The sequence below is a fragment of the Lycium ferocissimum genome, chromosome 4 (assembly GCF_029784015.1).
Source record: "Lycium ferocissimum isolate CSIRO_LF1 chromosome 4, AGI_CSIRO_Lferr_CH_V1, whole genome shotgun sequence".
Classification (NCBI taxonomy): domain Eukaryota; kingdom Viridiplantae; phylum Streptophyta; class Magnoliopsida; order Solanales; family Solanaceae; genus Lycium; species Lycium ferocissimum.
The window spans coordinates 46499237-46510924 of record NC_081345.1 but is presented as its reverse complement, the minus strand read 5'-3'; the positions used below and the strand labels follow the sequence as shown (position 1 = coordinate 46510924).

The window sequence follows — 11688 nt, the reverse complement described above, 5'->3', positions numbered from 1 at the left end:
TAAGTTGACAATTCAAAAATCACATATTGCAAGTTTATAATTACAAGATTCAAAGAACCTTTTGATACATTAAACACATCTTTAATGTAGGACCACAAGATTTAGAAGTTTCTCTTTATTTCTTAAACTCCGTGCATAGTTAAATTAAACACACTTAAATTGAAACGAAAGGCTTAAATTGGGATAGAGCGAATAAAAAATATTTGGTTTCTATAGCCAAACGCGTATTATATTTTACATATCTCACTAATAGCATATTTGGCCATGCTTATTTTTCCCCAACAGTGTTTAATTTTTTTCAATAAGTGCTTATCTTAAAAAATTATGTGTTTGACTAAGCTTTTGAGAGAAAATAAGTGTTTACGAGGAGTAGTGGTGCGAGCTTTTTCGTAAGCTTAAAAAATAACTTTTGCCTAAAAGCACTTTGAGAAAAATACACTTAGAATCACTTTTTAAAAGCTTGGTCAAACACTAATTGATACTCAAAAGTGTTTTTTAAGTTAGTTGGCCAAACAAAAACTATTTTTTGCCAAAAATATATTTTGAAAAAACACTTTTCAAAATAATTTGATTATAAAACCTTGGCCACACAGGCTATAAGTATGTCCCGATTAAAAAGAACTTATGCGCCTTTAGACATAAATTTGATTTTAAAGGGCAAAATTAAAATTTCACCTTATTTGAAGGACAAACCGTGCAATTTCTTCATTAATATTGCATTAACCATCCAGATTCAGACGTTGGTACTGTAACTGAACTGAAATTCGCCGGAACTTCACCGGAAAATATATCTAGCTCCGGCACCGGCACCGGCACCGGCGACGCCACGTCAGAGTAATTATGGCTACGGTTGATGTAATTAAGTGTTGTCTCGATTCCATTAAACAAGTAAGTCTTTCTCTTAATTCCTAAGTAATTTTCCTTTAATTATAATTCGCTCTATGTATTAAAATCATCAAGTTTTAATTATGTTCTCAGTTCTGTTATTGATTAAATTGTGCATTTGCAAATTCACTTCCTTTGATCGATGTGTTAAATTAGTTAAGTTTTAATTGTTTTCTCAGTTCTGTTATTAATCAAATTGCGCATTCGAAAATTTACTTGGAATTTGGCTTAATGTATTAAATTCGTCAAATTGTGCATTCACAAATTTACTTGCTTTGAAGGTTGACCTGAAACACTAGAATTTCACTTATCAAAAAAAAAAAAAACTAAAAGAAAAAACTAGAATTTTTCTCGATGTAAAATCGATAAGTTTTAATTGTTTTCTCAGTTCTGTTACTGATAAAATTGTTTAAAATTATAAAATCGTCAAGTTTTAATTGTTTTCTCAGTTGTGATATTGATCAAATTGTGCATTTGCAAATTTACTTGCTTTGAAGGTTGACCTGAAACGCTAGAATTTCACTTATCAAAAAAAAAAAAAAAAAAAAACTAGAATTTTTCTCGATGTATAAGTTTTAATTGTTTTCTCAGTTGTGTTATTGATCAAATTGTGCATTTGCAAATTTACTTGCTTTGAAGATTGATGTGAAACACTAGAATTTCACTTATCAAAAAAAAAAAAAAAAACTAGAAGTTTGCTCGATGTATTAAAATCGATAAGTTTTAATTGTTTACATCAGTTCTGTTATTGATCAAATTGTTTAATATTATAAAATCGTCAAGTTTTTATTGTTCTCTCAGTTGTGTTATTGATCAAATTTACTTGCTTTGAAGATTGATGTGAAACACTAGAATTGTCAAAAAAAAAAAAAAAAAAAAAAAAAACTGGAATTTTTCGATGGATTAAAATCGATAAGTTTTAATTGTTTTCTCAGTTGTGTTATTGATCAAATTGTGCATTTGCAAATTTACTTGCTTTGAAGGTTGACCTGAAATGCTAGAATTTCACTTATCAAAAAAAAAAAAAAAACTAGAAGTTTGCTCAATGTATTAAAATCGATAAGTTTTAATTGTTTTCATCAGTTCTGTTACTGATCAAATTGTTTAATATTGTAAAATTGTCAAGTTTTAATTGTTTTCTCAGTTGTGCTATTGATCAAATTGTGCATTTGCAAATTTACTGTTGAAGATTGATGAAACACTAAATTCACTTTAAATGGATTATAAAGTTTTAATTATTTTCTCAAGTTTTCAAATTGTTCGATGTTTTTTCAAACTTTAAATGTTTTCTGATTGTTATTGATCAAATTGTGCATTTGCAAATTTACTTGCTTTGAAGATTGATGTGAAACACTAGAATTTCACTTATCAAAAAAAAAAAAAAAAAAAAAAAAAATTAGAATTTTGCTCGATGGATTAAAATCGAAAAGTTTTAATTATTTTCTCAATTCTGTTACTGATCAAATTGTTCGATGTTTTAAATCGTCAAACTTTAAATGTTTTCTCAGTTGTGTTATTGATCAAATTGTGCATTTGCAAATTGGTTGATGTGAAACACTAGAATTTCACTTATCAAAAAAAAAAAGCTAAAAGAAAAAACTAGTTATTGATCAAATTGTTTAACATTATAAAATCGTCAAGTTTTAATTGTTTTCTACGATATTGATCAAATTGTGCATTTGCAAATTTACTTGCTTTGAAGGTTGACCTGAAATGCTAGAATTTCACTTATCAAAAAAAAAAAAAAAAAAAAAACTAGAATTTTGCTCGATGTATTAAAATCGATAAGTTTTAATTATTTCTCAATTCTGTTACTGATTAAATTGTTCGATGTTTTAAATCGTCAAAACTTTAAATGTTTTCTCAGTTGTGTTATTGATCAAATTGTGCATTTGCAAATTTACCTGCTTTGAAGGTTGAGGTGAAAAGTTAAAATTTAGTGAGGAAATAATTTTAGGAACTGATAGCTAAGTTGTTGTTGTTGCTGTTGATAGCTAATTAGTGTAGGCCAGGATTGACAATGCTAAAGAGATAACGAATTTCTTTTGTTTTTATGAGGATTTGGTTTATATCAACTACGCCTCAATCCCAAACTAAATTGTATAGGCTACATGATTCCTCTATATCCATTCTGCTCTATTCAGGAATAATTCTCATAGGCAATGTTAATGCTCGGAAATACTTTATTATTATATACAACAACAACAAACCCCGTGTTATCTCACAGGTGGGGTCTAGGGAGGGTAGAGTGTGTACACAGACCTTACCCCTACTTTGAGAAGTTAGAGAGGTTGTTTCCGATAGACCGGTGAATTATTATTATTATTATATATTTTGTTTTATTGATTGACAACCGGCCCAGCTTGAGCAACTCGACTATCCAACTCATTACCTGCATCCTCCCAATAACACAAATCAGGTAACTCGCATGGGAAAACATAACCTAAATTTTGGTTTTGTTTTCTAACCGTGTTCTCTTGTGTTCTTTATTCCAGTCTTGTAAACCGCCAAGCCATGCCATAGATGTTAAAGTGCCTGAAAATTTTATAACAATTTGGAGAATAGATTGAGGGAGAACTTCCAAATCATGACACTTAAATTTTACATTTCTACTTTATGTTATGCTTATGATAAAGAAAGGGAGGAGGAAGATGGAAGAAGGATAGCCTCTTGTTAATGTGTGATGGTAGATTATATCTGTAGAAATATAAACTTGAGAATCTCTTCTCCAATTTTTTGTCTTTTTGTTTTAATTGTCTTCTTATGTTTAAGAAGGAACAACATTGATACCTATGTTTTTCCTTGCTAATTACTGAGGAAACTCCAATTCTCATATACTTAAAGTGAAAGAGAAAAGGTCATATTCATTTAATTTTGTTTCTTTCCCGGTAGAATTTCGAAAAGAAACATATCTACATAATGAGTGTTGCATATATTCAAATGCTAAGATCAATAGACGGTCATACAAGATTACACAATATTAAAAATGGTAGCATTTTTGAGAAGGTGCAAGTAACAGACGTAGCTCAGTTGAGGTGGTTTGGTCATGTCCTACATCGGCCTCCAGATACACGGGTCTAAGTGTGAAGCTACGGTGAGAACGAGGTGGAGCGAAAATTACATGGAAAGGAACTTGTCTTGAAAGATCTACAATCTCTTGGGAGCCATGCCGACTTTCGAAAAATAAGGCTCAATGGAAGAAAAAGATCTATTTAGGTGATACAAGTTATTTGGTATTAAATTTTAGGCATGTTAGTGTGTTTACTTAGGGCCAATATTTTCGAGGAGTCTTCTAGTTCTGTCACTAATTTATATATGTTAGTAGAAAATATTATTTATAGTGCTTCTTAATTTATTTTTTAATATTATTTTATGTAATATCATACTTAGATAAACTTAAATGGAGCAACACGGACGACGAGGATTCATATAGCCGACCCATACTTGTTCGGAGTTGAGGCGTAGTAATTGTTGTTCTTGTTATTGTTATTATAATTTTAATCTCTTTACCTTCTCTGCTAATAAAATATCCAGAAATTTACAGAACTATTGTTCAACTCTACTTTTATAGGAGGCAAAATAGTTGAGTACTATTTATGTGTTATATGTCCTCTGATTTTTCTCACCTCTCTACTTTTTTTTAAAAATAAATTATTTTATTACATCGGGGGAGTGGGACGGGAGGAAAGGGGGAGGGAATGCTATCACTACTGATGGGGTCTGAACTCTCCACCTCAACTGTGGGAGGCAGGGATCTCACCAAGTGAGCTAGTCCTCCCCGTACTAATCCATGTAATAAGCAAAAGGCACTTCTGTACTTGTGTAGTCACTGGAACTTTTTTTTTAATAGGCAGCATGGTGAACGGTTGGAACTTGATTTTTCTCGTGAACTTTGGGGAACAATAATCCAATTAAAATCTTTTTCTATATCTTTTTGCAGATATCAGATGAAATTAGAGATGCCATAATTTATCTGGATGCAGGGTGTACTGAAAGCTTTGAAATTCTTGGAGCATTCACTCTGTTTCTGGAGCTTGGTGCACATGCCATTTGCAGCTTGGAGAAAATGTCTCCTCTCGATAAGGTATCAATTGTTATACTTAATTTAGTTGAGTTGGAATTTGTTGCGTGAATTCTCTTTAGTTGACACCACGATATAGTTTAAGTTGCATAATCACAGATGTGTACCATAAGTAGTAGGGCTAGTAGCTTCACTTCACATTGAAAAAGAAGCATTAATATGCTTCCACGTCAGGAGAAGTAATTTGTGTTTGAAAACTGCATATCTTGTGTCTTAAATGTAACATCGTTGTAAATATTTAGTTTGAAATCTCATGAAGAATTCCTAACTCTCGTTAAGAATTGCTTTGTGGAAAAGATAAAGAAAGCCCTCGTTAAAAGTTGAGAAAAATAAGTTGTAGGCTTAACCCAGCCAACACCCCCCACACAACCCCCCCCCCCCCCCCCAACCCCAAAAAAAAAAAACACACACACACACCCCAAAAATAAAAGGAGAGAGAAAACATTGAGCTGTATTTTGGACTGAAAGACCTGTAAGCTCAACATTGTTTCTAATTTTTTTTCCCAGTTTTTGGTCTACCTTTTGTTTGAACCAGTCTTCAATTCTTCTTGTAGGTGGTTGATTGGAATTCGACTTCTGGGACTTCAAAGAAAATTGTTGTCATCACGTCACGTCTCCTAAGTGATGCTCATAGATACATTTTACGTTGCCTGAGTGAACTTCAGACTGTGTGCAGCTGTGCTATATTTACATGCATTTCAGAGGTACTTTTTGTGCCCGTAGATAAAATGTTCTTCATTCTATATATTTAATTTTTGTTTCTGAAAATTTGATCATACTATTTGTTTTCTGAATGAAATGAAAGTATCTGGTTGTATTTCGCGAAATATATTGGACTCTAACCTCTCAAGATGAGATTTTCTACTCATTAAATTCGATAACCTGATATATATTGGTTTTATTACCTGATGATGTTTTGCTTTTCCTCTTACTACATCAACCCGTTATTCTTCATTGAAAAGAAATATACATATATCCACCCATTACGTCTGAATCAATTTTTAAGCTTTTGGAAAAAATGGGAGACATGCAGATCTTTCCTGGTTGGTACTCAGTATATGTGTCTCTATGAAGATAGAATAGCTTACTGTAAGAGTTTTTTCTAAACTTGTATATGTATGCTGGTCCAGCATTTCATGCAGATTACCCTCTTTCCTGTTCCCTAAAAAGAAAAAGTGAAACACAAGAATAAATCAATTGAAGGCGAGATTACTAGATGTTATCTGAAGATATAGTTGTCTTTACGTACTCTGATTGTGAATGAAAGGATAGTTATATTATTCTTGAAATATGCTATGGCCAAGGTTAGCTCGTCCTCTTGGTCTTAGTAGGACAAAAGAAAGCTTCTGAGCACAGCTAAGTGAAGGTACTAAGCGGATTACCTTCACTTAGGGGGTTCGTCAGAGAATACAGGATGGATTGAGAAGGTTCAATGGAAGGCATTCCATTTCACCCACGAATGGCTTCTCCATTCTGGATAAGATCTGCCGGCCAACACAATTATGTCTTAATTTGTTTATTCTTACTGAACTCAGTGTTAGACTACATCTAAGGCCGTGTTTTCAAGTTAGTTACCAGATTTGACGGAAAATTACTTATAGCCAGGATAACTTCTTTTTCTTTGGACCTATCTCATGCTATTGATGGTCTGTCTCTTTGTAATCATTGTGTCACTTTCCTATTAGGTGCGAACATAGGTCATTAAAAAACACTGATGAAACTAATGTATCACTTTGGTATCAAATAAGTTCAATACCGGCACTGGAGTAACTTCTCATATCAAAATACTCTCTGTTCACCAATAGAAACATCTCAATCAAAGAAGGCTGCATCGTGAACTGAAAGTTCTTTATCTATTTTTGAGAAGTTTAGTGTAGTACTTTTGGACTAATACTGCAATGACTTCGAGGTTGTCTATTTTACTGGTATATGTCAGGGTTTAAGTATGTCATTGACATTCCCACCCAATGGACATAGGAAATTGTCATTGAATAGCTTCTTGTACGATCAATCTACAATGTCTTATGTTTACCTCATTTTAAGTGTATGTTCAAATTCACTTATTTCAGACAGGTCACTCAGCATATCCTGAATCACCTTTAGGACCGGATGCATATCGTGAATATGAATCTTTGCTTGTCCAAGATTACGAGGAGCTTGCCAGAAAGTCTCAGATGAACTCTAGTCATGCTGGAGAATGTACAGTAAAGGAAAGTACGTCCGCTGAAGATGAAGGATGGTCGCAATTAACCACCAGTGAAGAGGAAATTCTTAATTTCAGTTCTGTTGCAAGTGCAGAAAAGTTGTATGAAGACAGTGTAATTGACCGGAGAGAAGATGTACGGAAAAAGTTCAAAGTTTCTGTGCACCACTTCCCTTTGGTCTTGTGTCCTTTTTCACCTAGATGCTTTGTCTTGCCTTCAGAAGGATCAGTTGCTGAAGCGTACCTATCCGCTGAACATGATAACTCTTTAAGCTTTGGGTTACCTCCAATAAGTACTGGGACAACTGCTGATGGTGAGGATGTCCCTCCTGGGGCAACTCTTACAGCTCAATTTCTTTATCATCTGGCGGCAAAGGTAATCATGCTTTCACTTGTCTGAAATTTTCTGTACCGATTTTATTGTTCTCTTCTATCATGATTCGTGTCTTGAAAATAAAAATGATATCTTCCAATTGGCAGCCTTGTTATCCACAATAGCAGTGAAATATGATTAGACCTTCTCACTAACATGTGTTTAGGATGGCATTATCTCTATCTTGGAACAAACCTCTGCAATGCACAGGCCATTAATATGTATTGAATATTAACTGGAATATACAAAAGTACTATATAGTAGGTAATTTTCTTAATACACCCACACACACACATACATGTAAAGAACCGTAGTTGTAGGATACCTATCAAAAAACAAGATTAAAAAAAAAAGACATAATAAACAAAAACAGCAGTTGTTAGATTTAGTGAACGATTATTTAGCTATAAAGTTGAAAATTGGTGAAATTCCTAAAAGAAAAAAAAGTGTTAGTTACCAGTTTCAAAAAAAAAAAAAAAAAAGTGTATATCCGTAGATATGCATATGCAAGCCTAAAAATGCTGGAACAAGCCTGCTTTCTGCTGAATATTTAATTTTAATGTACAAGATGAATTAAATTAATAGTAACAAATCAAAGATAAAGTGGATGTTCTTTATTTAAAAAGGGAAATACTGCCATGTATTATCCGACATTGAGCAACTTTTCCGTCTGTCAGATTTTTTGTCTAATCTTACCCCGACGTCAGGAAAGTCTCATTTTTTTGCCCTTGACCCTGATGGAACTCCAATCTGAAGGTAAGTTGAACCATAGTCAATTGAGGGGTAAATTTGGACACGTGGAGCCCACCAATTTCATGTTGGAGGCTTGGAGCTCTGTTAGTGGCCAGAACAAGTATGAGACAATTTGCTAATGGTAAGGGTATGAATGGACCAAAAGTCAAACGGAGGAAAAACTTGAGCAATTTCTAACAGTATAGGAGCAAGCTCGGACCTTTTTGCTTTAAAAAAAGAAGAGGATAAACTCGATGTTAAGGCTTTCTGTTAGGGCGACATTGTTATTTAGAAAGTAAAATGTATCGCAATAATTTAATATGACTTTTGAACAACTGATACATTGAATTGCAATTGTATTATCTATATGTTTCTCTTTTGTTTTTTTGCCTCATTCAGCCTGTATTTTGAAAGCTAATATATTCAATTTGTAGATGGACCTGAAACTTGAGATATTTTCCCTGGGTGATACTTCAAAAACTGTTGGAAAGCTTCTGACAGACATGTCAAGTCTTTATGATGTTGGTCGACGTAAGAGATCTGCAGGGCTATTACTTATTGACCGCACACTTGACCTTCTTACTCCATGCTGTCATGGGGATTCCCTTGTGGATCGAATGTTGTCATCATTGCCGCACAGAGAACGGATGTCGTCCTTAAGTCAAGCTAAAAGCTCCCAAAGCCAGGTTAAACTTGGCCCTACTTACTTGCAACGTTCTCCCCTCACTGTTCAGATACCACTCGATAATTTCCTAAGAGAGGATACTTCAAGTCCTGACAACTTTAAGCTGGTGGAAAGTGTTGAAGCATTTCTCCGTGGTTGGAATTCAAGAGACGCAACTTCTCAAATGGCTGATTTAGTGAATCTTAGCGCTAAACTTGGTGGTGACATGTCCTTACAAGATTTTCAGAGTGACCTTCTTTGTGGTTCTTTTGTCTCTACCGAAAATTTTCATGGAACACAGTACCTAGAAGCCATACTAGAGCGAAGAACAAAAGACGGAGCTGTGCTGATCAAGAAATGGCTGCAGGAAAGTTTACGGCGTGAAAATATATCATTGACCGCAAAAATCCGTCCTGGTTATGCTTCAAAATCAGATCTGCAGCCTATGATTAAGGCATTAGCTAAAAGCCAGTTATCTCTTGCCAAAAACAAAGGAATCATCCAGCTAGCAGCAGCAGCATTATTTGCTTTGGATGAATCACATAGTGCTAAATGGGATGCATTTAATAGCGCTGAGAAGATACTGAACGTAAATGCTGGGGACACAAGCCAAAGTCTTGCTGCTCAAATTAGTGATCTCATAAATAAAAGTGCTTTAGTTAGTTCACTGGGAAATAATAAGATGGGGCTTCTTACTCTACAAGATGCTCTGTTACTCACAGTTGTTGGATATATATTGGCAGGTGAGAATTTCCCATCTTCTGGGACTGTTGGTCCTTTCTCTTGGCAAGAGGAACATTTTATGAAAGAAGCAATTGTTGATGCGATTGTTGAGAACCCAACAGTTGCGAAATTAAAGTTTCTGCAAGGTTTAACTCAGGATCTTGAAGCCAACTTTAACAGAAAATCAGAAGAAAAGAAGGAAGATCTTTCTAATACTGAAAGCATTGATTTTGACGACGACTGGGGCAGTTGGGGTGATGAAGATTCTGGAAAAGATAAAAGAAAAGAGCAAGTGTATGATGACATGCAATTAAAGTTAGAGTTACGTGATAGGGTGGATAGTCTTTTCAAATTCTTTCATAAATTGTCCAGCTTAAAAAAGAATATTTCATTCAGAGAGTGGTCACAGGCTCTGAGCAAGTTCAATGATGATCCTTACTCAAACAAAGGACTGCTTTATAAAGTGCTATCGAGAGTGCTGGCTAAGTATGAAGTACCTGGCTTAGAGTATCATTCATCTACTGTTGGCCGACTATTCAAAAGCGGGTTTGGGAGGTTCGGCCTTGGGCAGGTATGCTTCAATTAGATATCAATAATTTCTTTGCTAGTCTAGGCGTTTGGCCATAAATTCCAAATAGTTTTCATTTTATTTGGAATTTATGAAGTTAAGAGTTGAAGATGGAGTTGTGTTAGTTTGTATTTTTTGCAAAGGAGAGAATAGAGCACTTTATTTGGAATTTATGAAGATGGAGTTGGAAAACAGGTTTGGAGCACTTCTCCAAATTGGAATCCAACTCCAAGTTGGATTTGGAAATTTTATAACCAAACACTGATTTTGAAATAAAGTGAAAAATTATTCTGGAAAAAAGTGAATAATTCTCATGGCCTAGCGTAAGTTGCTGATTTGATTCTGGACTTTGCAGGCGAAACCAAGTCTGGCAGATCACGATGTTATTTTAGTTTTTGTTGTGGGGGGCATAAATGGTGTAGAGGTTTGTTTTCCTTGGAACTCTTCTTCAGTGCCTTTTTAGTACTTCTGTTTCCTGAACCTTGCATTTTTCCGCTTTCGTATTGGTTTAATGAATTTGCGATGTACATATGCAACAAAGGTTAAGATGTTTTAGTTAATAAAGGAAAAAGACTATCAAAACACTGTTATCCTTTCTCTTTCACTTGAAGTACAATGTACAGTTCATGCTCGTTTCTACGAAAAAATAACAGTCCCTCTTTCTTGTATTAATAGGTTCGGGAAGCTCAGGAAGCATTATCCGAGAGCAGCAGGCCTGAAGTTGAATTGATTTTAGGCGGAACAACTCTTCTTACACCTAAAGATATGTTTGAATTACTGCTGGGCGATGATTGTTGCGTTTAAGGCTGTGTAACTTTCTTGGTGAAGTTATGTAAATTTAAAGTGAAAAGTTCTGTCTAAATGTTAGATATGTTGAGAATACAAACATAATTTTTCCTTAATGTAACCACAGCATTGCAAGTCCCCTCTTCCTCTGGCAAAACATCTTATATTTTCCTGCTTTGCTTGGGGGAAAGCTTTGATGGATAGGAGAAAATGTAAGTTTTTTGTTTGTCGTAAACGATGACGTTTGCGTGGCTTGATGGATTAAATACAAAAATCTAGTCGCACCGATTGTTTACATCAAATTAATGATAACCGTGTCTAGTTTGTTACTCAATCTGGTTAAATAATGTATACGTGTTTATATCAAATCAATAATAATATTAGTAAATGTAAGTTTTTTTGTCTTAAACTATGGATTTTGCGTGGCTTGGTGTATTAATTATAAAGGCTTACTCAGCACAATTGTTTACGTCAAATCAATGATAATCGTGTCTTGTTTGTCACTTAATCATCGGTTAAGTTATGTGTGTCTTTTAAGCAAGTACACTTATCCTCTGTCATGTTTGATCTTCCTGCTTTTTGTCTTTATTTTTGTGCATCTATTTGAATTATTATCAGTTAGTTAACTCTCTAATATCTTTGTGCATCTTGATTATGCTGGACTTGTTATTGT

The 11688-nt window shown here is 34.2% G+C and overlaps 1 protein-coding gene across 2 annotated transcripts; it reads left to right on the top strand.

The window, feature by feature from the left end:
* Positions 1–678: 678 nt before the first annotated feature.
* LOC132053327 (sec1 family domain-containing protein MIP3) lies at positions 679–11321 on the top strand. Of its 2 annotated transcripts, XM_059445300.1 has the most exons (7): positions 679–888; positions 4826–4969; positions 5521–5670; positions 7036–7545; positions 8709–10232; positions 10585–10653; positions 10905–11321. In XM_059445300.1, the coding sequence occupies exons 1-7, from the start codon at positions 841–843 to the stop codon at positions 11031–11033; spliced, it is 2574 nt and encodes an 857-aa protein (XP_059301283.1). In that variant the 5' UTR covers positions 679–840; the 3' UTR covers positions 11034–11321. The 2 variants fall into 2 exon arrangements, with proteins under 2 accessions (XP_059301283.1, XP_059301284.1); XM_059445301.1 differs by lacking the exons at positions 679–888; positions 4826–4969 and having other exon boundaries at positions 5522–5670; positions 7040–7545.
* The last annotated feature ends 367 nt before the right edge of the window (positions 11322–11688 follow it).

Coding starts and splice junctions, on each gene's coding strand:
- LOC132053327 (XM_059445300.1), top strand. CDS start 841: ATGGCTACGGTTGATGTAATTAAGTGTTGTCTCGATTCCATTAAACAA. Junction 7,546..8,708: donor TTTATCATCTGGCGGCAAAG/GTAATCATGCTT, acceptor TTCAATTTGTAG/ATGGACCTGAAACTTGAGAT. Junction 10,233..10,584: donor GGAGGTTCGGCCTTGGGCAG/GTATGCTTCAAT, acceptor TGGACTTTGCAG/GCGAAACCAAGTCTGGCAGA.